Raw genomic sequence first — 26202 nt, forward strand, 5'->3', positions numbered from 1 at the left:
AGAAGCATCAATCAAAAAGTCTTTTGTTGTGTTTATTTAAGACTGCATCTTTGTGATTTCAGCTGGGAGGAGGGGTTTTCAGTGACTCCACAAACACATGTGGGTCTTTGACCAGATCAGTTGGAGCTGAGCTCAGCTAATAAAATGCCCACTCAGTGCTCATTTCACTCCTGGCTGGCTCTCTCTGTGATCCTTCCCAATACCTCTTCTTTTTTTTTCCTCTTTTATGGCATCTACGTTTACTATGAGGGTTCAGTTCAGGTGGTGGTGTTTGTTTTATTTTATGAAGGGCTCTATATACATTCACACTTGAGCATGGATCAATTTCGCCTATTTGCTTATGCTTCAGTTTGTTTTTGGTAGCACTTACAGGGAAGATCCACATTAAAACACTTTAAAACTGCAGTTTATGCATCCATCTGAGTCATAAAAAGGTTTATTCATAGTCATTTTGCATAACTAGTCAACAATCATAAAGTGAAAGATGTAGAATTACCAATTTCTCAACAGACAGGAGCCACAATAGACCAGAATGCAATGCTGTCAGTATGTAATCTGAAATCTTTATGGAAAATGTGAATAGAAATGGCAAGAAATACAAAAAATAAAGTCTGCACTCCACAGAGCATTCGTAGCTCATTCAGTCATTTTACATATCGATTGTTGTTAGCAGAATCGTGCTTATTTTTGGAAAGAAAACTACAGCAATCAGCAACATGCTTACTGTAATAAACGAAATGTATACAGTGCTAATAATAACAATACTAAATGTTCAATGAAACAACTATGAAGAACTTGATCATTTGAATTTTGTGATATTGTCCAGTTTCCCCAATAAGCATTTTGTCAGCAGAAACATCTCAATTTTTCAGCAACTGACAATAATAATACATACATACATACATACATATACATGTATAGATAGATAGATAGAAATAGATGGCTCGGACCTTGTTCTTACCATTCAGCTGACTTTCCAGGACTTGCCTTACTCTCTGGAGGTATTTATCTGTGCTTGACATTAGCCTGTGGGATACCAAGGTATTTGTAGCTGTCCTGGATATCTCCTATATTGCCCTCTGGCAAGTCAACCCCTTGAGTTCTAATCATCTTGCCTCTCTTTGAAACTATCCGGGTGCACTTATCCAATCTGAATGACATCCCTATGTTGTTACAGTAGCTCCTCTTGGTGTGGATCAGTGAGTCGATTTCTCTCTCATTCCTCACATACAGCTTGATGTCATCCATGTAGAGCAGGTGGCTGATTGTTGCCCCGCTTCGGAATTGGTATCCGTAGCCACTCTTTATGATGATCTGGCTGAGGGGGTTCAGGCCTATGCAGAACAGCAGTGGTGACAGCGCATCTCCTTGGTATATGCCGCACCTGATGTTGACTTTGGCATTCTGCTTTGAGTTGGCCTCTAGGGTTGTATTCCACATTCCCATTGAAGGCCTTTAGGTTCCTGTTGATCTTACAGTTCAAGACATTCCAGTATCCGTGTGCGGCATCAAGTCGTAGGCATTCTTGTAGTCAATCCAGGCAGAGTACAGGTTGGTCCGTCTGTTCTTACACTCTCAGGCGACTGCTCTGTCGACCAATAGCTGGTCCTTGGCTCCTCTGGTGTTACTGCCAACTCCTTTCTGAGCCCCACTCATGTATTGAGCCACATGCCGACTCATCTTAGCTGCAGTGATACCTGATAGGAGTTTCCATGTTGTGCAGAGGCAGGTTATCAGCCAGTAGTTGGATGGGATAGGTCCTTTCTGGGGGTCCTTCAGGATTAGGACTGTCCTGTCCTGGGTTAACCTCTCCGGGTGCTTCCCATCCTGAAGCAGCTGGTTCATCTGTCCTGCTAGGCATTCATGGAGTGCAGCTAGCATCTTCAGCCAGTATGTGTGGATCATATCATGTCATATCATATCATATCATATCATATATATATATATATATATATATATATATATGACATTTGCTCATCTCAGATATGTTAAAGAGTAAATGCAAAGAAAAGTATGATGTCAATTCCCAAAACTTGTACTGTGTAATGAACAGACTTTAACCATTTTACAGAGTAACCCCTGCTCTAGTCATTACAGTGTGGATCGCTCATTCAAGAAAGCTCTAGCTATGTGCTCTTGGCCGAGCATGAGGTCTGATATTGTTTTTGTGATTTGAACCATACATGTGAGGCTTATAGAAAACCTGTTCCACAACACAGAGCTCTGCCTGTATGGATTCCATACTGTTTGTGTGGATAGATATTACTGCGCTGCCTCTCACTTCACAGGTATGTGCTTGAGCTACAACACCACTTTACAAAGTATGCAAATGCATTCCCTATGTCATATCACAAAGCAGCTACTGGTTGAACCTGAGTGAAATTCCTGAATATCAAAGATCATCCAGACAATGGGCCCTAGCTGGCGCAAAGCAGCACCAAGTGTGACACATGTCTTTGCTAGTTTTCAGCCAGTGCAGTTGTCATTTTCCCGTCCAGTGCCCACATTGTGTAAACAGTAAATGCACTTGTGCCCATCTGTGTGCCCATGGTTGTGTTGGTCATAAAATGCAGTGTGGTCAGCTGCATTTTTGCCACATTGCCACATTTGCCCATTTAACTATGCCCCTGGCACAATGACCCTTATTTCCACTCTTTTTTGTAGGGTTAGATTAAATTAATTTTATTTGTTTGTTTATTTAACAGGGACAGTGCACATTAATTAACATAATTGCTAATAATTGCATAATTGCTGTAAATGCGCCAGAATTAGCCAAGAGGCTATTTTTCATCTGTAGTCCCCCGACAGATGTTACAGAGTCACCCTAAAAACAGAATAGAATATGAAAATGAGATTGAAATTACAAAGTTACTGAGGCCATTTATAAACATGCAGAACTATTAATAAAATGAAGAAAAAAGAACATATAATTAATATAAAACATCATTCAGGACATCCTTAAAACATGCAACACAGAGACACATGACACAAGATATGCAAGACAATAAATAGATATTAATGTTAATAGAAAAGTAAATTGAATAAGACCACATTGAGCTGCATTGTTAGACAATAACTAGAACATGCAAAGCAGAAGCACAGATACAAAAAGCATGCACAGTATGTAAAATATGACACAATAAAGACAAAACCACAGTAAGACATGCATGCAGGTACATGAAAGCAGACTGGCAGTAGCAAGATAGTAAGATAGTGACATGTGACAGTAGACAGCAAGGGAAGTTCGGCACAGACAGACTGAGGACAGCAAGGTGTGACTATGTCTCAGTGCTGACAGAGCTGAGTACTAATTAACCATTTCTTTAAATGAGCTGTAAAAGAACTATACATATCCAGTTCTCTAATAGTTGCTGGGATGGAGTTCCATTCTAGTGCAGCTTTAACAGAGAATGCAGACTGACTGAAAGTACTTTTTCTGAGTGGGATGATGCAGTCCCCTATTGCAGCAACTCTTGTGAACCCGTATGCAGTTGTTCTTATGTTGACAAACTGTCTGAGTGGAGGATAGGTCAAGCCATATATAATCTTATACCAGGGGCAAGCGGTCATAATAAGCTATAAATGCAGCGCATGCCCAAGCCCTTCAATTAAAATCTTTAAAATGTTTGTCTCCTAGTGTGTCCTTTTATAATATACCTTATTTCTATCATTTTGGTTGCAAACCGCTGCCTATATACACGTATCTATCTCAATTTGCTAATGAAATGCTGGAAAGTTGACAGCTTGACGCGCGCATGCGCTCTGTGATACCGAGTATTTACAGTAGTTTTGTAGCCGTTGTTTCCTGTACATGGGCGTTTTGAATGGAAAATAAGCTGTCTGCGAATCAGCTTTTCAGAAGACGCATGCGCAACATGAGCAGCTACGTAGCAGCTCGCTTGAAATGTTCAGGGGCAACTGCAAGTCATTCACTTGACAGCTAGCTACCGTTAATGTTGTTAGCTGGCTAGCTAGTACGGGAACATTAGTTTGTTCTTTCATCTGCATTGTGCCAATCAAAATGGGTGAAAATACAACTTCAATTGAGTAACCTGGCATGTTTCATCGATTTAGGCTATTGCAGGTGTTATGAAAAAGAAGTGTTCTCTGACGTTTATCACTTTGGTGCGTAGCCTGCCTGATGGGCAGTTGGGCATGTTTGTGTGTCATTTCATTGACCATGTAGGCTAGCTGGTGACATTGCTGTGTGTTTGCATCACCTCGTGGCACGTCCCAATAGTTCCGATCTCATGGAAAATTCCAACATGTTGTTGTTAACATTGTAAGCATGTTCATGTGTCATTTGCTTGACTCTGTAACTGGTTATTACTGCATCATCCATCCGTTCTAATAATTTCCGCTGTAAATTACACTGTAAATTGCAACACATTGTTGGTAACATTGGGGCAAAATGTGCACGCGTGTCTATCAAAATCGAGTTGTCGAGTTGATATAGTATAGTTAAAAACAATATTATGCGTTTTTATTAATAAATAAATGCTCAAAAATGTTCGAGCTCACGCCCTCACAGGCGCTCGCATGACATTTGGACCACAGCATGACTACACAAAAACGTCACCGCTCACCACTGTCTTATACATATGACAAACATCTACATACAGTACAGTAGTAAGTAATGATGGCCACTCGTTTTTCTTTAGTTGGCTGATTGGTTCTTGCCATAATATGAATTTTAACAGTTGTCCAATAGGGCTGTCGGCTGTGTAGTAACCTGACTTCTGCACAACACAACTGATGGTCCCAACCCCATTGATAAAGCAAGAAATTCCACTAATTAACCCTGATAAGGCACACCTGTGAAGTGAAAACCATTTCAGGTGACTACCTCTTGAAGCTCATGGAGAGAATGCCAAGAGTGTACAAAGCAGTAATCAGAACAAAGGGTGGCTATTTTGAAGAAACTAGAATATAAAACATGTTTTCAGTTATTTCACCTTTTTTTGTTAAGTACATAACTCCACGTGTTCATTCATAGTTTTGATTCCTTCAGTGAGAATGTACAATGTAAATAGTCATGAAAATAAAGAAAATGCATTGAATGAGAAGGTGTGTCCAAACTTTTGGCCTGTACTGAAAGAGACGAGAAAGAAAGACTGAAGAAAGAGACTGTTGATGTTCACCCGATCTCAGCGTCTGTGTTGCTTGGCAACCATTCTGCCCACTTTCTTGCTGGATTGCACGCTGTTGCTTGGTGGAAGAGTAAATACTTCTCAATTTAAGCAATGAGCCCCGAGAAGCAGTGGGTTATTAAGCATTATTACACGAGAGGGTGTGCTTGATTATACAACTATTACCAACAAATTAAAATGTATAATCAAAATGTATTCATACTGTGGGCATTTTGCTGCCAAAATGTAAAAGTTTTTTTTTTTTTTTTTTGCTAGTAGGCCTATTCTCTCCGTTTCAGTGGAAATCTGAGAGATCTAACGTTAACTAGTCCCTGTCAGCCAGCCAACTTGAACTTACCATGTTTTCTAGACATCGTGATTTCCCAAAACTGAATAAATACCACAGATAGATAGCAACAAAACTGCTCTGATAGCTCAATCATGTTGTTACTAGAATATCCGCTGGAAAAAAAAATATTTTTTTCATGGACTGATAGTTATACTTCTGCCGACTTCTCATTTTTAATCTAACAGGTGCCGTGACAGCGACTCAGCAGCATAGCTGATCTTTAGTCTATCTACAACCATCTTATATGAACAGTTAGGCTATATTTAAATATAGGCTACTGCTTTCCAGTGTCGGCACCACAACAAACAATCTTTTCATAAACTCACCGGCAGATGTTTTATTTCAGCTGGCGGTGTGTCACTCCAATTTAACGTCAGCTCCGATTAATGTGGCTAAGCAGCAAAAGTAACAGTAAGCAGTCACATTAAGGCTGAACAGAGTTATATAATTTCAACCCCACCTTTCAGGGGCTTTTGCTAATCACCTTTTCAGGCTCTTATCAATTTACCTCTGAAATAAAGACGACAGTTTTCACAGATGTGTTGATTTATTAAATGTTCACTTCAGTGTACAGATGCAAACAAATTGACAAATTAATTCAATCAATGACCTAGGCAACTCATAAAGACTAAACAAATTAATAACGATTATTAGGCTAATTAATAACTGATAACATTAACACATTAATAACAAGAAAAAAGCTATAGCCGCACATCTCCGTGGGAAATCTTTAGTGGTGTCAAATCATCGCGTTAATTGAGATTAATTAATTACAGTCATATTTAGCGCGTTATGTTTTTTAATCGAGTTAATCTAATTATTAATCTCTAACTTTACTTTTTATAAAAATCGGTTTGTAGGCATTGGGCTTCCTGTGCTGGGGGTGGAAAACAATGGTCAGTCATACCCTGAAGTGGACATTGGTTGGCTGTCATTGTGTTTGGGCTTGTTTAGCATAAGCTGATAGACTCCTATTGTCAGGCCCGGACTGTACATCGGGAGAACCGGGAGATTTCCCGAAGCGCCGGCCTGTCACTGGCCCGGTGGCCTGCCCGTCTTTTTTTTTTTTTTTAAACAGGTCGCCGGCCAGGCCAATCAGCTGTCGGTCCGGACCGGCTGGCCTCACCAGTCTGTTTTTTTTTTTTTTTTTTTTTTTTAAGTCAGAGAGACAGGCCAGGCCAATCAGAGGCCAGCAACCTGTGACGAGGTCAAGACATGATTGGTTTGTTTTGATTAACACCCGCCCCAACAGTCTGAGTCCGTTGTAAACAGGCAGCATGTTGAGGAGGGGGTGTCGCGACTCGTGTGTGTGTCCGACTGTGGAGGAGAGGAGAGGAGAGGAGGTGGAAGAAAAGGTTGCGTGATCGAAGTTAATACATTACCGTATTCATCCGAATATAAGACGATATTTTTTCCATTGAAAATGCCCTGAAAAAATGCCCTCGTCTAATATTGGGGGTCTAAGCAAATACACATGTATTGTGCATATGTAAACCAGTAGGTAGGCTCGCCTGATGCCGCGATTACCGGCGAATGGCCGCATTGCGCAGTCATTGCAGCCGCGTATGAACAAAAATTGATATAATTGAGCACGGCTAGCCGTGCTCAATTACTCATTTGAGCACATTCTAAACATCTGATTGACCAATCAGATTGCTCGGTCGGATCTACGTGTTGTATAACAGTGATTTCACAATGGCTGAGGAGCGTTTTGCCGTTGTAAAATCACTGTAACCCACTGCTTCAAGGGACTTATTGCTTTTATAAAACGGTTACCCTCCATATAGCCCATAAAATAATCACACAAGAAAAAAAAATCAATAATTTATTGGTAATAATGCCACAATAAAATTGAGAACTATTCATTCTTCCACAGTGGGTTAACCTTCTGCTCATATATGAATCCCCGCAGGCTGTCTATGTTTTTTTCGGCAGCATCTTTGTGAATTTTTGTTTTTAATTTAATTTGCGGTTGCCCTCGTTCGCCCTGTGTCCCATATGAAGCTGCACGTCAAACCAGACTTTACAGACAAGCCCCCAATGTATGTTTGAACTTCGTACCTGAAAGTGCTTCATCTTCTGGCAGTCTGCCTTGGTTATGGCTTTGTGGTGGGAAGATTTGTCACGTCCTTCTCGGCGGAGTTTCTTTACCACACCGGCGAAAACATTGTTGCTGGTGGTGAATTCAGCGTCCTTTAACAGAAACCAAGCACCTCCTCCAACCACTCATCCAGGCTCAGACCACCCAGCAAATCAAAATTCACTACAAAGTCTGACATTTTGTTTACAAAAGTCTAGAAACAGATGTAACCTAACGAGGACGTTGTCGAGCGCAGAGTAGTTGGTTGCTAGGCAACGCTATGTTCGTTTACAGTGGCGCAGGGATATTTTGTGCTGCGGTCTGCCAGTGGGTTACACTGATTTTACAACGGCATGGAACGTGGCTCAGTCAATAATATTTAAGGATGGGAAGCACCAGTTTTATAATAATTATTTTGTTGTTGCATTATTCCTAATAAATTGTTGATTTTTTTCTTGTAACTCTATTTTATGGGCTATATGTAGGGTAACCGTTTTATGGCGTGTTTTATAATGTAGTTAATTTCTGTGGCATATTCCTTTGCATTTTGCCATTCAATTAATTCAAAAACAGATTATTGTTAAATAGTTTTTAGGTTAGGGCTATTATGTGCATTTCTCACTGCTGTGAAAAAGCGGCATATATACCAGCAGTTAAATTATCAACAACGAACGTCAGATTGATTTTGCCAGGCCTAGGCCTACAACATAGGCTAATGTTTATCTGGTGCGTGTGCATATCTCCGAGACGGCTCTGATTCCAATGAACAAGCCAATAATGACATCCATATCCTTATTTATGCTGTTTAATTGGCATTGTAGTAAACTGACAAGCAACTCTGTACAGTTGTACAGCAACTGCAAAGCAACTGCAGAGAAAAATTACTGGCTACGCCCATGCTACCAGGGTGCATGGCGAGCACTAGTTGGCACCACAGTTCGCCTGTTCAACGATGCCTCTGCCATCAGCCAGTGTCTGAGAGACAAGGTGGTGAATTTGTACAGTGACTCCACCATGAGACAGTGGTTTGAACACCTCAGCAGTGCGTTGCCAGGTAAATGATGCTGGCAAAGTTTGATCATGTTCACACTGGAGCTGGAGGGGACCCAGCTTTGAATTTTTCATTCCCAAATGACTGACGTCAAATTAAGTCCTCAGTCACTGGTGGTCAAAATAACTTTTTATGTCATAGATGAGTGAAAAATCCATGTGTGTGTGTGTGTGTGTGTGTGTGGATCCAGCAACTTATGAGGAATTTTGCAGGAGATGCAGGAAGTAAACTGTGAATAATTTAGAGGCAACACTGTGGATGAAAATTAGGGAATTTTACTACAATGCAGGTAAACTTACTTTAAAATTAATTATTATGGTTTTTCTTATTATTGTTGGTGTTATTAATTTAAGACTTTATTAACTCTAATGGAGGAAAGTGTCATATGACACAATCTCTAGTTGCATTGCAGCCCATACAGACATTCATCAAAACAGGAGTCTGGTCAAAATGAATTGCATATAATAAGAGGCCTGCACATTGAAAGTTTAAAGTTTAATTAGTCGATCAAATATTCATTCATTCATCATTCATTCTCCCAGCTGCTTATCCTGATTAGGGTCACTGGGTGCTGGAGCCTTTCCAAAAGCACAATGGGCAGAGAGGGTGAGGAAACATCCTGGACAGGTCACCAGTCCAGGATGGCAGACACACAGACAGACACACGTTTACATCGGTGGGCAACTCAGCATCTCCTGCTCCCCTGGAGATGCTGTATGTTTCATAGGTAGGGTTGCCACTTGTCCTGTAAAATACAGAACTGTCCCGTAATTGGAGAGTAAAATATGTGTTTTGCATGTGAACTGATACAGGACGCATTTTGTTTTGCATTTCTGAGAATCAGTTCAGTGCAAATCAGTGGGAGAGAAATATTACAGGTTAGACTCTTAAGACAGAACGTTTTGGGTGAGATATAATAATAATAATGATAATAATAATAATAATGATAATGATAATGATAATAATAATAATATAATAATAATAATAATAATAATGATAATTATTATTATGAACTTTATTAGCACCTTTCATAACATAAATTCAGCTTAAAGTGCTGTACACTTATAGCAATAAAACAACAAAAACCAATAAATAATAGACAGTAAAACTCTCAGAAAACTCTCCTGCTCTGATGTCCCTCAACCGGTCTGTCAGGTTAAGCTCCACTACCTAGCAGGGGTGCCGCCAGGAATTTTGGGCCCCATGAAAAAAAAAACACCTATATATGTATATATATATATATATATTAATAATAATAATAATAATAATAATAATAATTATTATTATTATTATTATTATTATTATTATTAACTTTATTAGCACCTTTCATAACATAAATTCAGCTCAAAGTGCTGTACACTTATAGCAATAAAACAACAAAAATCAATAAATAATAGACAGTAAAACTCTCAGAAAACTCTCCTGCTCTGATGTCCCTCAACCGGTCTGTCAGGTTAAGCTCCACTACCTAGCAGGGGTGCCACCAGGAATTTTGGGTCCCATGAAAAAAAAAACAAAACCTATGTGTGTGTATATATATATATATATATATATGTGTGTGTGTGTGTGTGTGTCAGGTAAGGGCCCTTGGAATTGTCCTAACTTTTCCCCCATATACGGCGCCCCTGCTACCTAGACAACACATTTCTCACTGGTCGTGACTCATGACCGCTGCTTGCAACCAATGAACATGTTAGCTGCTGTTCGTTGAAATGGATGAAGCCATTGCATTTTCATTGATGTGATTGTCTTGATGTTGTGTCCTGAAAAAAGAAGGTAGAGTGTTCACAGTTATTTTAAAAACTCACTAACGTAAAACAGAAAGTTGAATCATCATTTTCCACAGTTACCGATCATGAACTTATTATGGAAAAAAAATTACACATGAAGGTCGTCACTCAAATAAATGCAAGTCTGTGACCTTGAAGAACTGCATCAAACAAGGACAAGTTGTGCCATATGTTTTGAGAGTACCAGTAATATGTTTTTTAAGTTTTTGCAATTTGCTGTCTCCTTTTTGCAAATGGCAGATATCACATTTTAAGAAAACAATCATTTTCACCAATAAAGATATAATCATGAAGATGTTGTGAGATAATGCTGTTCTGATTAGTATTCAGTACCCCCAATATTTATATTACTGCGGACTGATGGTTAACACTTCATTACCTTTATTAGCATTCATCATATTTCTTGTTTATAAAGTCACTTAAGTGCAGGGCTGGACTGGGACCAAAAAATGGCCCTGGCATTTTTGGCCATGGCGGCCCACCATGATTATTCATGCGATATACGCGCACATTGCACTGTTTTGAAAATTTAAATAAAGCTCAGTTGACTACATGGAAAAGAGTAACCATGCTAAAAAGGCAATTCACAGACACACACACACACACCCACACACCCACACACACATACACACACTAGGGTGACCACTTCTAAACTAGCAAGGGCAGAGTTGTGGGGGGCAGTAGGCTACCCTAAGTTTTGGAGGAACGGATGTGATAGCCCAAATATATTGATAGGCCTAGATCTTGGCCAGTGTATAGCTTAAAAGTAGGCTAATAATTTTAATCATTTTATTTATTTATTATAATGAATGTTTTTAGTCTGACTGAATGAAATTTTGAGTCCTTTAATAATTTCCTATATTGAGCATTTTTCATGCTTTTACAATCCCCCTGGTACTATGTGGTTAAGACACACACATCCCAAAACATTTTTGTGCAAAGAAGTCAGATAGGTTTGCTTGTTGTACTGCATCAGTTTGACTGACAACAATTTCGACCATTCATGACTGACTTCAGTTCTCATTGGATGAAAGTTGAGGGCGTTATGAAGCAGACCACTCATTGATTTGTTGTGGATAGTTAATTTGCGACTATTGTGCAATATAAAAGCAGGGCATTAGTTTGCTACTGAGGATGCCGGGTTGCGGTCACACGCTCAAATGCATGTACCAATCGAAAGCGGAGCAGGTGGTCACCCCCAACCCGCCCGCACACAACAGCCCTCCCTCCCTACATTAAAATCCGTCTTCATTCTGCTGACGTTACTCCTTACCGGCTGCAGCAGCTATTCTGACTTCCTCAATCTGTCCCTGGGTAACATCTCTCTGTACCTCCTCCTCCTCCTCCTCCTCCTCCTCATCCACCTGAATAGCTACCACTTCTTCCTCTGAGCTACACTGCTGTTGCACATTTATGTTGGGTGTGAGTCCGACAGTGACTGCCTCTGCACTCAATGTTGATGCTGCTGACGGCCCAGCACCCACTGCAGTCCATCTTGTAGCAAACATAGATATGTTTGCACATTTCGCTGCATGCACCTGCAGGTTTTTGATCCTTTTCCCTCATAGTTTTTCAGCACCCCTCTTGCGCTTTAGTGGTTTATCCATTTTGATGGCCAGGAAGTGGGTCTTGCCAGCCTGGTCAACATTGCGAACACTACACACTCAAACTCGAGTCCAACTCAAGGAGTGAGTGGCGGCCGGAGTTTAGGGGAGGGGGCGGGAGGGCTGAGAGATTTCATTGGGCTAGCCTAACGTCCTCCTAGAAAAGAGACCAATGGGCCGCTTTTCATGTTTTAAACACATGAAAATAATATAATAAAATGATTTATATTATAATGTTTTGTTTAAATTACGATCGCCACAGCCAAAAATCTGCGTCGGCCCACCGGGCATTGCCAGATGACCAGTCCAGGCCTGCTTAAGTGCCAGTGGAGTGAGTAAATGTACCCAGTGGGCTATAATGTCAGTATGGCCGAGTTGGTCTACCTGAGTCACTTAGTAGTACCTTTGCAATATCCAGTCTCATCCTGAGCACCCCCTCCTCATGCAGAGGGTACTAGATAGCTGCACCCTGAAGGATTTGCTCTGCAAGCTGTAACACTCGTTTATGGAATAATTCAGATATCCTGGAATTGATGGATGGATAGGCAGTTAAATACAGTGGTGGAAAAAAGTTTTTGGACACCCTTAAAATTTTACACAATCTCAAATATTATCATGAAATATTTGTGGAAAAATCTTTTTTGTGTTTCAAAAGGTGTGGCTGCAATAGACAGATACAAACAAATACAAATTATATTTTTTTGTTTATTGTTTACAAGAAAAACTAAAAAAACTAAATTCTTGACAAATTCTTCTGACCACAGAATCTTCTTCTAATTCCTGGCTGTCCAGTTCTTGTGTGCCTGGGCCCAACGACGCCGAGTTAACCTCTGTCTCTCATTGATCAGCCATGAAGTCGGCCACGTACAGTGCAGGTGGAACACTGGACACCAGTTTGGTTTGACCACTGCTGCTGAAGCTCCTGTGATGTCATTGGGTGGTTTTGCCTGCACATGCGGATCAGGATGCGGTCATTTCTTGCTGAAGAAACCCTTGGACGCTCAGATCTTGGTTTGTCTTCCAAGCTGTTCGTCTGTATTTTTGCAGAGTGTATCCAACTGCTGAAGGACTGCATCTGCACTTCCTGGCTATCTGCCGGCAGCTGTACCCTTCCTGGCTGAGAATCTTTATCTTCAGGTGTGTTTCCTGCGTTAGGTTCCTTGTTTTAGCCATTTTTGTGTCTGAAGAACTTTCAAATGTGCTGGCTTTATATAGACACGAAACTTGGCAACAAAAATTGTGTCTTTTAATAAAAAGAACGACCTTCATCACTGGTACCAAAATGACCCAATACTCAAAATTTCTTAGGTATTTTTATGGAACCAATCAATTTTAAGTTTTTAATGACTTTTTTAGGATTTGTTTAGTATTTTGGCTGTGACTGTACTAAAAGAAATTGCACTTGAAGACCTAAGAGTGATTCTTAATGCAATATTTCACAAATGCATGGGGCGTCCGAAAACTTTTTTCCACCACTGTAGTTACCTTATACTCAAGTACCCCACATGACGTTGTGTCCTGCTGTCTGGGATGGTTAATTGAAAAACTGTTGCAGGGCCACTGACAACATTTTTTCTCTCATGAAAGGTCTTGATAAAGGGATAAACCACAGTCTTGGAATTTTATTATTCTTCTGCTGCACACACTTTCATTTTGACATTTTGAAGACCCTGACCTAGTCTTTACGAAGTACCAGAGTACCAATGTTCAACAGTGCAATCCTATTAATGTTCAAACGAACATACACTGCACTAAAGGAAAAGGATTAGTGGTTAAGCAAACTAACTACAGCCTGGTTTAACACCAGGTTTTTCATATAGTGGCTTGCTTGACCAACTAACCTGTTGTGTCAGAGACAAACATCACTCATGTGTCCTCAGTAGATCAGTGGCTTCTGTGTGCTAAACTAACTCTTCAGCATACACTGGACGTCATTTATCAAAAGGGTGTAGCATAAAATTTGTCATTCACCAATTTCATCTTCAGCATATCAGTAAGATAAAATTCACATCTGGTCTGAGGGCATGTAGATTTTCAACAGCCAGGAAAATGTTTGATTTGGAAAAAATAGTTCTCTCACTTAGTGTGACCAATATGATGTGGTTTCAAGGTTGGTGCTGATTTGTGATCACATCGTTGATCATTTTGAAGAGGTAAGACTCTTATCTATCTTATCTAAACTCTTATCTTACTGGTGTTAAAATCTGCAGTCCTTTGTACAGTGCTTTGATAAACGAGGCCCACTGATTATAGTTTCCTACGCACCCAAACACCACCACTACCACCACCAAAGACACACAAAAACACCAAGTCATTTTTTTGGTGGGCATATGTAGGACAAGAGGACGTCTATCATGTTCTTGATAATGGGGAGCTGTGGGTGAAGACTATGGGGCAGGTGGTGGGCCAGGACCATATCCCAGGCGTCCACCACGCGAACGTTCAGCCCACTGAACATGGCCCGGAGCACCTTGTCCCGCTGCAGTGAGTACCAGTCGCTGTTGGTCAGCGCAATGCCAAGTGTCAAGGCCCTGAGGTTTCCTGTCCGGATGACCACCAGCGTGTCAGGAGCTCTGTTTAGCAGCTGCAGCACCGCCCTGCGGATGCTCTGAAGTCGCCGTATGTACACCTCGATGGGGAAAGCGCCAAAGTGAGCCCAGACGCTGATAGCCACAACAGCGTTGGAGCCTCCAGCGATATTATCCAGCTCGTTGGCAACATAGCGCAGCTCGTTGGTTAGGAATATTGCTCCAGTGACTACTGGAGGACTATGGAAGCGGTATTTCACCAAGATGTTCCGTGCAATGTCCACAGCCATAAACGGTCCAGTTCTCCTGTTATTGCGGAAATTATACTCCTTAAGATCTGAGACAGAAAAAAGTTCTATCAAGGGAGAGTATTAGGATACATAAAAACACTCAAAACAAATCTCTTGGTTTTGGGAGCCCAGGGCACCCCAGATTAATAATCATGTAACTGTCACAGAAACATCACTCCTATATGGACTAAAGTATTGGGACACACCTCTGAATCTTTGAATTCAGTTGGTTTATTCAGTCCCATTGCTATTTGGGAAAGAATGGGTCTTCCTAAAGAGCTCACTGAATTCCAGGGTGGTACTGTAATAGTAATGTAATAGGATGCCACCGCTGCAACAAGTCAGTTGGTGAAATTCCTTCCCTACTAGATATTTCACCATCAGCTGTAAGTGGTATTATTGCAAAGTGGAAGTGTTTAGGAACCACAGCAACTCAGCCACCAGGTGGCAAACCATGTACAGAGCGGGGTCACCAAGCGCTGAGGCACATAGTGTGTAAATGTGGCCGACGCTCTGCTTACTCAATAACTGCAGAGCTCCAAATCTCCTCTGGCATCAACATCAGCACAAAAACTTTTTGCTGGGAGCTTCATGGCATGGGTTTCGATGGCCGAGCAGCCGCACCCAAGCCTGACATCACCGAGCACAACGCCAAGCATCAGATGGAGTGGTGGAAAGCATGCCACCACTGGACTCTGGAGTGGTGGAAACGTGTTCTGTGGAGCGACCAATCGCACTTCTTTATCTGGCGGTCTGATGGACGAGTCTGGGTTTGGGGAACGCCAGGAGAACGTTCCCTGTCTGACCGCATTGTGCCGGCTGTGCAGTTTGCTGGTGGAGGGATAACGCTATGGGCTGGTTTTTCTGGGCTCAGCCTCGGCCCCTCAGTTCTGCAGGTGTAATGTGTTGGTGGTCCAATACTTTTGTCCATATAGTATTTAAGTTATTAAGTACCGTATTTCACCAATTAATCGCCCGGCCGCAAATAGCCGCCGGGTTCTTATAAACGCCTGGGGGCTGCACGCATTTCGCGTATTAAACGCCCACCCGAATAACCGCCGGGGCGATTATTTGCATTATATGTAGGTAACCCAAAATAAGGCTACTCACCTTATTTTTGCAGAAGTAAACAGTTAGCCGCACAATAACAGTGCGGCACTTCCGTTTTCTGTCAAAATAAGAGCGCTAGCGAACGTTAGAACAAAAGGGTGTACCGTAATATTAAATCGACCGACTGAAAATATGTTGGACAGTAGCTGTCATCACGATAATGACCTGGTGCAAAAATAAATAAAGGCCTGCAGCGAATAGCCGCCTGGTTCTTTTAAACGCCCGGGGTCCAAGTCGATTTTGCATATTAAACGCCCGGGCGATTAATTGGTGAAATACGGTAATTGCCATCCTTTCAAAGTACTACTTGTGCAGCAGCCTAATCACATGTTGATAGCTGTTATATTTATTTATTTGTTTACATTTATTTACCACGTTATGATTAGTTTCCTTAGTGGCGTTATAGTATTGTTACATTAGATACGAGGTGTGAGCGTATCTCTGATGAGATCAACAACAAACTTGCACAATCTAATTTGTGGTGTTTTATTAACTCACCATCATTCAACATTTGGAGAATATTTCTCTGACCTCTATGTCTTTCAGGAATTTTCTCCTCTGCTTGAGAAACTTTAAGCCTCTTAAAAGTCCTGCTAACTATTTAACAGTTTTTCACCCTGGGAGCTCTTAAGGCCCCAGATGCTTTGTGAATAACTTTTTTATCTTTACCAGGATCTAGTCTTATGGCGTGTTCAGACCAAATGTGAATTGAAGTTTTGAAGTTTTACAGACACGAATACAGCCATAATTGTTTGCTTGAGTTGAAAAATTTGATGTTGAAATTCAAGTCATTCACATTGCTTGGCAAATTAGCATTTATTCGCGTCTTTATATTAGCTTTATCTGTAACTGTGCTGTGCGAAAAATCCGCTTAGCGTTTGGTCTGAACCTACAGTTAACTGTAAGGGGAAATTCCTAGAAAATAAATTCTACAAATCATGTAGAATAAGTAGTAGTCATAATTCTACAAATTTTCTGAGAATTTTGTCACCATGGGCAATTCCTTGTACTAAGAAACCTTATGAAAATGGCCCCAGATCTGTGTTTCTTTTGGCCATAAAGGATCTAAATTTGAGCATTTTCAAATGTTGTCAAACTCTGTCCTGGATCAATTACCTGGCAGAACTGTGTTGAAGTATTCAAACCACTGTCTCATGGTGGAGTCGCCGTACAGGTGAACCACCTTGTCTGTCAGACACTGGCTGATGGAAGAGGCGTTGTTGAACTGTCGAACCGCAGCACCCCCTAGTGCTTGCCATGCACCCTGGTAGTAATATCCAGCGGGTTCAGGCTTCACGGTGCTGCTCTTCACCTCTGGTTGTCCTTAGAGGAAGATAAAGACAAACATCTGTGACATGTATGTCGTCTGTATAGTATTTGTTTCCAAAAGAAGTGGATAGTGTGCAGGATTGGAAGCTGTTCTGCCTGCAAAGGGGGACCAACTCCCTATTAATGCCTATGGATTTAGAATGGGATATCAGAGAAGCTCCTGTAGGTGTAATGTGTAGGTGGTCCAATACTTTTGCCCATATATACATATGTATATATGCATACATACATACATACATATCTATATCTATACATTATCAATATCTGTATCTGTATTCCCTTTTCCTTTCTCTTTCTCCTTTACCTTGCTCCTTTGGTAGCACAGTGATGTTAGACCCTGATGCATGAATGAAGACTTTCATGTTGACCCCTCTGAGGAAAAACACACAAAAGACTGTTTAATGCCTGGCAATATGTAACATTCTTATAATCATGGGTGGACTGACCATGTGCTACGTGGGCCAACAGTCCCCCGACACTTTTTTTTTTTTTTTTAATTATTATTTAAGTAGCTGACCTGCCCATACAACCAGTAGATCAGCGGCCCGATTGACACTGGGCTGGCCCAATCACATTGCTAAACAACCCCTTTTGCATAGTTTGGTCCCGCCTGCATAATGATTTCGGCAAATAAAGTCACTGCAAGAGTTTGTTTACTAATCACCGGGCCGGCCCTTGAGACACGCTGCTCTGCAGCCCATTGGTTATTTTTCTTCACTGACACGGGGCTGACCCAATCATATCACGAGCCTGTGGGTCGGCGCTCCGGTGCGCAGTGCAACGCGGGTCGAGCGTTATCTCATAGGATCTACTGAGATGGAGAGAAACATCATCAAACACAAAACTGGCGCAGAGAAACTGCGAGAAAAAAAAAGCGGCTGTCAATGTTCAAACTGATCGGACTTTTTCGCTTTTGGAGTTTTTCATAATTTATCATCATGAATGAAGCATGAGTCCAAACAAGGTAAAAGGGACACAATCCCCGATGGCAGAGCAGATAGTGTCTCCGTCTGCCATGCGGGAGACCAGGGGTTCAATTCCCCACCCGGACAAAGATGCATTTTTACTTTAGTACCTCACTTTGTTGTTAACCATGACAATGTAGTGATTCTTATTATTCTGCCTGTCACTGGCTAGATAACACACACAGTGGCATTTAGGGTTTCTGTAATTTTCATTTCTGTACTCTTTGTGAATTTGTTTTGTAACCCAGGTGCTAAATTATTATTATCATTATTATTATTGTTATTATTATTTTGCCTTGTTTTATTTTCTTTTTTTTTTGTTGCTGTTTTTTTTTTTTTTTGGCCTTTTTTAATGCCATGACCTTCCAATGTGCAGTCTGGGCTCATTATCCATTCATGCTGATAGGCACCTGCACTTACTAATCTGAAGTAGATGCCCAAAAGGCATTGGCCAGTTGTGGCCGACTACCTCTTGAAGCTCATCGAGAGAATGCCAAAAGTGTGCAAAGCAGTAATCAGAGCAGAGGGTGGCTATTTTGAAGAAACTAGAATATAAAACATGTTTTCAGTTATTTCACCTTTTTTTGTTAAGTACATAACTCCACGTGTTCATTCATAGTTTTGATTCCTTCAGTTAGAATCTACGATGTAAATAGTCATGAAAATAAAGAAAATGCATTGAATGAGAAGGTGTGTCCAAACTTTTGGCCTGTACTGTACATCTACTACTAATTATATACATAAATAAGGTGGCAGTTCAAATTTATTCCTTGATCTGTGGTTTGTTATTTTTGAGTTCTTGTTATAAACTGCTCCTCTGAACGTAGACTCTTGTCCTAGCAACATTTTTGGGGAACCAGCCAGGAGTAGTTGTTAGTTAAATGAAGACACTTATAAGAGAAGTGATCTGAACATGAAGTTTCATGTTTTGTGTGGTTACAAAGTGGAACTCTCACACATGCGACCTTTGCCTGGCAAATCTCAATTAGGCTGGCACCAACATTCAGTAATTGACGGTTGTTCTCACTGGGTTAAAAGAGCACAAGTGGTTCTGTTGCATCAAATGTGGATGGTATTTTGCACTCAACATGCCTGACCTGACCAGCTGGAATAACTACATCCTGCAGTCCCACTTTCAGCACACTTTGACAGTTGACACTTAATCATTGGTGAGTTTCGTCTCAATGAAGCTGACTGATACAGAAACTGATCAGGGAGCGATCCATGGGCACACTACTGACCAGGAAGGGCACAAATTGTTCCCCTTGGTTAACAATGTTTCACATTACAGTCATCTTAGGCAGGTAGTGCTGCACTCCTCCAGCTGGGATCCCTCAGTCACACATCTGCCACTCCAGCATGCTGGAATTGATATCTGCCTTGGGTTCATAGATGGGCTAGCATCAGCTCTTGTCAAAAGCTGATCCTAGCAGTACCTCCAAAATTTTATTATAGGCCTCAAACATTACTTACTAGTTCCATCTAAACAATTGCGACCATACATTTGTAGGTGTCACAATTGTTCTCTCCACCTTCAATTTTCATCTTCAGTACTGAGTTGGGACATTCAACCTCAACACTGATGACTTTCATAATGGCCCCATGCTGAACACGTCAATAATCTGTTTTCTTAGAAAGAGGAGGAGGGAATTTGTCAATTTATCAGCACTACCTGCCTGAGTCTGATGACTTCATTCATATCTCCTACACTGATGAAATTAGTCCCATCACCTCTCTTGTAACGTCTCTCTCTGTGTTGGCTAAAGCTATTCCAGACAGCTTTTTGCAGTATGATGGGATTCCTGTAATTTCCAGCATATCAAAAGAGGATTTGACACAAAAGCAGAGTGCCGACCCTGCTCTCTGTGAAGTCATCTGTCAGTTGGAAACTGGGGAGCTGTACTCTAGCTGTAACAAGAGAACTGTCACAGCTTCCTGTTCTTCTGCAAGAGATAGATTAACTTGAGCTGCAAAACAAAATTCTCTACAGAAAAAGGTAAAGTAGGTAAAGGCACTTACCATTAGCTAGTTCTACCCAAGGAATTGAGAGACATGGTTATGCAAAAGGGCTGCGAAGTTCATCTAATGCCAGATATCACCGTTTAGCACCATAGCACATTGCTAGCATCAGCGCTCCCTAGTGGTCACGCTAGGTAGGAGTGTTTCAGTCCACCTCAGCTCTACCCACGTGCCATCATATTGCCCTTATTTATATTAACAGAGACTCAGGCAGAGTCAGGCACTGCCAGGACAGCAGCACCTGGAGTCCTCAACCCTGAAAAATTGAGCCTCAGAAACATATGGATGATGTCACAGAGACTAAAACCATCTTTTTATTCATACCAAGGTCTAAGTGAATACTCTTTTCTAATTGGTTGACAGATGTGCGTTAAAACTGTCTATTACATAGGTAGTTTGGTTCAGTTTAATCACAATTCTAAATTCAGCTGCTATCCATCTTATAACCATAGCAACATTAAAAAGCACAGCTGAAAGTTTGGGAAGGAAAACACACCAATGGAATTTTTTTTATCTTGTTTCCTACTCTTTCCTTAATATTGTTGGCAAATGACCATATGACCATCTCGTAGGAGTGTGTTACCAATGAATGAATCACCTCTGCTTTGCGTCAGGTGGTTATTTGCCTCCGCGTCATGCCTTAAAAACTGTTTCACGTAGATCTACTCGTTGATTATCCCTTATATAGCCAATAGTTTAAAAACTCAAGGACACAGAAATTGTCTATCCTGTCTTTCCCAGCTCTCCCTCACCTTAGAAAAAGCGTCTCCTCCTTGGCCATGAGATTTGGCTTGAAGCCTCCTTTCGAGTGGGTCATCCTGGTATTGCAGCTCAGATTTCTTGGCTTGTAGCAGAACCATGGCTCCCCCGTGTGGAGGTCGGTGTAGTTGCACAGTGGTTGGTCAGGAGGCAGGCAGATATTACAGACTGAAGTTTCAGAGACAGAGCCGGAGCGGAAGATGCTCTTGAACTGAATTCGGTCTGGGTGTTCCCTGTCTATCCTGTGCAGCACCGTGATGGCCTCACTGGGGTGAATAAACATCACCTGACAGGGAAGAACCAGGTTTTTCACACAGTCCAATAAAGTTTTGTCTACTGTCATATCGGTAAGGAAAAAGAAAGTTAATGAAACTTAAAGCTCCAGTAGGCAGGATTTTTGTGTCAAAACACTAATGGTTGGATGCATGTGCACCACAGCACAAAACCTGAACCTGAGATCTAGGGTTGAGCCGGCTGAAACGAGTATCTGGTACAGATAAAGCACTTTTGACAAGTATGAGTATTATTCGAGTAATATGAGTCAATATCTTTGCTCATGATGAATGAAAATCCTCATACAAGTTAAACACAAGTTAAACATAGTGAAAAGTTGCCTTAAAATAGTACTTATGCAGTAAGATATTAAAATGATGTTAAAATAAACACAGAAATGGAAGCAGCAAGCAAACACTCTGCCAATCATGAAAATGGTGAACTATCACACCCCTGTTTTATGCCACTGACTCATCTGTCTTCCAATCCACACATTTACAGTCACACTAAACAACAACATAGACTTTGGTGTCACCTCAACTTGTGCTCGTCCCTCCCAGAGTAATGGAAACACAGCGGTGTAGGAGCCGTTCAGGTGGTCCACCACTCGCCCGACGACGCCTGCACTGAGGGTCCGGTCATGGAGTCGAGCAATCACAAGATCTCCCCCGTACTGTTTTGGACGACCCTGAAAGTCACCAATTTGGATCAGAGCCTCCAGCTCATCGCCTACATGCCACTGACCTCCTGCCCTCACCGGCAGGATTGTGAAGGTGCTGTGGGCGGGGTCAGAGGTCGTGTTCAGGGATATGGGCACAGGGAGGCGAGGGGTTTCAGGCCAAGCGATGGAGTCCAGCAGGCGGCGTTCCTCAGGCGACAGCTGGTGGTGGCTGCAGTTGATGTGTTGGCGGTTTGGGACAGGAGTGGTGGGGGTGGTTTTATTCTGAAACTGTCAAGGAAATGGGAAAAAAAGATAAAAACACATTGTTAGTGGGTTTGACACTGGACAAGATTAGAAGCAAAGACACCTATACCTCAGGGCCTCATTTATTGAAGGTCTCAATAAAGGGAATGAATGAATGAATGAATGAATGAATTACTTACCAACCGACGATCATCTGTTACATTGGCCACTGCTGGAGTCTGGAATCAAGTGATCAACTAGGTGGTTTGTTGGTGCTTTGACTTCATTTTACAGCAATGACACACAAACTTTGTTATAAAATGTTGAAATAGCTGACAGTGTGCTTATTTGGGATGTACACTGAGTACATAACAACAACAATGATCATAATAATAACAACAATAACAGCAACAACAGTGATAATAAAACTTTAGCTTTCCTGCATTTCCACTCCAGCTGTGCTATTAATGCAACACTGACATGTAATGAGTAGAATGGTGCCTCTATCATGGACACTCTGTTTTCCAGAACCAGAAGAAAACACTGACAAAGCAAAAAAAAAAAAAAAAAAAGAGAAGAGAAAAAGAGACCAAGCAAGAGGTGAGACTGGAGTAAATATTAGACGGGCTGTTAATCGTTGGTGAGAGCTTTGCAAAATCAAAGGCTGCAAGACAGACGCCATGTGATTATAGCCGTCAGAGGGGACAAGTTGATGAATGGGATCATCTTTGCAGGTATTGTGGAAAAACTTCTTGTCCAGATCAGGCCAGATTGGCTGCAAAAATTCTCTTTAGCTTCGTACCAAAAACACCATTAAAGAGTCTTGAAGTCTTCAAAAATAGAGTCTTGAATCAGGCAGAGTTTCGAGCGTACAAGTTTATTTGCGTTTGAGATCTCAAATCAAACAAACAGGGAGTCGTGCAGCATAGACAAAACGACTGACTTTCTTTGTCTCAACTTCTGTTTTTATAGCGTAAAACTTGGCAAGTCAGCATTCAAGATCATAAGGAGTGCGGCACCTTACGTCATGCCAGCTGGGAGATCATAAGGGTGCCGGTGCTTACATAATACCAACTGGGGGGTTAGGGACTTTCTGAGTGGCCGCAAGTTGTCTCTGATGTGCAGCTGTTTGGCTTTAACCCATGTAGTAGGGTGTTTCATGTAGGCCGAGCTACGTGTCTGGCACTTGCTTCAAGTGTGAAGCCGCCCAACGCGTGCCAGGCACGTGCATGTTTTAAGTCGGCCGAACCACGTGTCTGGCCCTTACTTCAAATATGATGCCGTCCAACGCGTGCCAGGCACGTGCCTCGGCTTCGATTCAAACTGTGGCGTCATGTAAAGTTTACTAAGCGAGTGCAACTGAGGACATGAGCGCATGTATTGCTGGGCTTGTACAATGAGTTCAACTGAGGATATCGGTGCACGTAATGCTGGGCTTGTACAGTAAGTTCAACTGAGGACATGGGTGCACAGAATACAGGGCTACTACAAGAGGCATAGTGAGTTTTTGTGTTAAAACGAAATCCATCTAATGGCTAAACCAATAATTCAAAGTTTTATAGGGATAGTGCTTTCTGGGTGATGTTGAGTATTGTTGTTCATTCCGAGCTTTCTTATCTTGTTACTCCCTACAATGTTGAGACTCATTCACAGTCAGAATTTCCTCCACAGTATCACCTAGCCATTTGTTAGGAAAATGAGCCACACCCACCTAGGGCCTCTGAAAATACAGACGCTGTAATTTCATCAGTGATTACTCAAGCAGAGAACAGCAAAAGACCCCATAGGCAATGATGGAAGATTTGTGCATGAGAATGTGGTGTAGTCACTCAAACTAACCCATCATCAGACAAAGGACATTCGTCCACACATCCACACAGTTGGCTCCCCTGCTCCAACAGTAAAGCACAACATAGTGAAGCTCAGTTTGGAGAACTTCTGGGATAAACGGCAGCGCATTGAGATAGAGGCAAACATGACCCATTAGATTATTACTGGCAGATTATATCAAACTGGGTACAGAGACTGACAGAAAGTCTGGTAGCATTAGAGAGGGCCTTTGGATGGGTACTGTACAAACAACTCCATTCTGGTTTCAGCTGGCCTGATGCAGCGGTCTCTCCTCGAGGTGAACAGATCTGATGGACTGCATTTACACATAGAACTTCCCCCATCAAGCCAATTCCTCCTTAACAGCTGAGACCAATAAAAGGTGTCCTTTCACCTCTTTGGAGCCCAATGGTCTCTCACACCTGGTCTCTCAAACCTGCAGTCCCAACTCCAGGGACTGCAGGTGTGAGTTCAGGATGTGACTAACTCCGCTAGTCACATCCCGAAACATCTTCTGAATAAACGTTCCCAGCACACTCTGGATTCCAGCGAGCCATTAGCGTCAAAGTTCACAAAATCTGCTGGTGTAAATCGGAGGACTTGCTTAATAAGGCTCCCACTGCTGTGCTGTGACCTACAGACCCACCCACTGAAGAGAGGAACAAGAAGCTGTGTGTGTTTAAGAATGACCAGAGTGGTGCTTAGAACTTCCTCAAGCCCATTCTTACTCACAGCCACCATAACGAAACAACTGAAGCATTCGGAAGCCCTGGAAAAAGAAAGAACACAAAGAGAAGCACTCTGCAATCAGCTACTCACATTTGTGGTCCTCTGGGATTCCTGACGCATTTCACCACCAGGATCAAGTACCTGTTAAAGGAAGTGTGGTAAAGCGTCGGAGCGTGTTGTTCCTCAGGTTTAGGTTACTTCTGCTGTTTAAACTGTTCATATTTCTATTTTTTATATATTCCTCGTTTATAGTGTATATATTGCTTGCCGCTATTTATCATCTGTTTATACTGTGAATTTGGACATTGCCCACATCTATGCACATTGTATACATCGATGCACACTGTTTTTTTTTTTTTTTTTTATCATCTATTTATCATCTGGGTGCTATTTATTTATCATCTGTTTATACTGTAAATTTGCACATTGCCCCCATCTATGCACATTGTATACATCGATGCACACTGGTTTTATTGTTTTTTTATCATCTATTTATCATCTTGGTGCTATTTATTTATTTATCATCTGTTTATACTGTAAATTTGCACATTGCCCTCATCTATGCATATTGTATACATCGATGCACACTGGTTTTATTGTTTTTTTTGCACATTGTTTTTTTTTTTGCACATTGGGTACTTAGATCTTTAGATCTCGAGGGTCATCTTTTATTCTTTATTTTTGATTTACTTATTCTTTATTTTTGATTTACTTAATCTTGTACTCTGTGGATACTGCTAAAAACTGTGAATTTCCTTCGGGATGAATAAAGTATCTATCTATCTATCTATCTATCTAAAGGAGGCTCAGCTGGGACGAGAACTGCCACCTGATCTGACTACCCTGACTTCCTCATTCTTTATACCACATGACCCCCCCTCACATCTCATACTGATGCCTAAGAGTGTCTTGGGCGTTGTTATCCAATGCAGAAGGGTGTTTGAAGGCCTGGGATTGAGAATGGGCTGTGTGTGACCACAGAAAGGCGTCGGTGGGGACAATTTGCATATTCATAGATCTGTACATTCTTAATAAGGACAAGGCATAGAATTACATTAAAGCCATTTTCAGGCATTGAGGGGTGTTTTTCATGGCAAAAAAACCCCTTATAAATATGTAATATTAATGAAGAGGGATGATTTTTATGGGGTCACTAAATGATTTGAGCAGGTCTTTAACTATGCACTCATCAACCATTAACTAAGTTTGTTTGCAGCTACTGGATCTAAAACGAGAACAATGCTTACTAGTAAATCCTTTATTATGCACTTATAGCAGGTTGCTATGCTTAACCTTGTGTTCTCACCTTCAGCACATTGATGTTACGTTGCAGGAAGAACACAGCAGACACAACCAAGAAGAGGAAGATGGCAGTGTACTTGGGACGGGATGCGCTGAATTTCCTCCACTCGCCAGCTCTAATCTCCATCTCACACCAGTTCACGCTAAGCTTGATGCAACGT

General features: G+C 41.5%; 1 protein-coding gene across 1 annotated transcript; it reads right to left on the reverse strand.

The window, feature by feature from the left end:
- Window positions 1-14314: 14314 nt before the first annotated feature.
- On the reverse strand, window positions 14315-26168 carry LOC115355610 (NXPE family member 3-like). The gene is made up of 6 exons (XM_030046467.1): window positions 26046-26168; window positions 21812-22225; window positions 20997-21289; window positions 17565-17632; window positions 17048-17254; window positions 14315-14868 (listed from the first exon to the last, which is right to left on the reverse strand). Exons 1-6 carry the CDS (start codon window positions 26166-26168, stop codon window positions 14315-14317), a joined length of 1659 nt encoding a protein of 552 aa, XP_029902327.1.
- Window positions 26169-26202: the final 34 nt, after the last annotated feature.

This window comes from Myripristis murdjan, chromosome 23 (genome assembly GCF_902150065.1).
Source record: "Myripristis murdjan chromosome 23, fMyrMur1.1, whole genome shotgun sequence".
NCBI classification, from domain to species: Eukaryota; Metazoa; Chordata; class Actinopteri; order Holocentriformes; family Holocentridae; genus Myripristis; species Myripristis murdjan.

Excerpts from the sequence above, each read along its gene's own strand:
- LOC115355610 (XM_030046467.1), bottom strand. The coding sequence starts at position 26,168 with ATGGAGATTAGAGCTGGCGAGTGGAGGAAATTCAGCGCATCCCGTCCC. Across the intron at positions 21,290-21,811 it reads AGGGACGAGCACAAGTTGAG|GTGATGTTTATTCACCCCAG; the intron begins GTGACACCAAAG and ends CTTCCCTGTCAG. Across the intron at positions 14,869-17,047 it reads CTTCAACACAGTTCTGCCAG|ATCTTAAGGAGTATAATTTC; the intron begins GTAATTGATCCA and ends TTTCTGTCTCAG.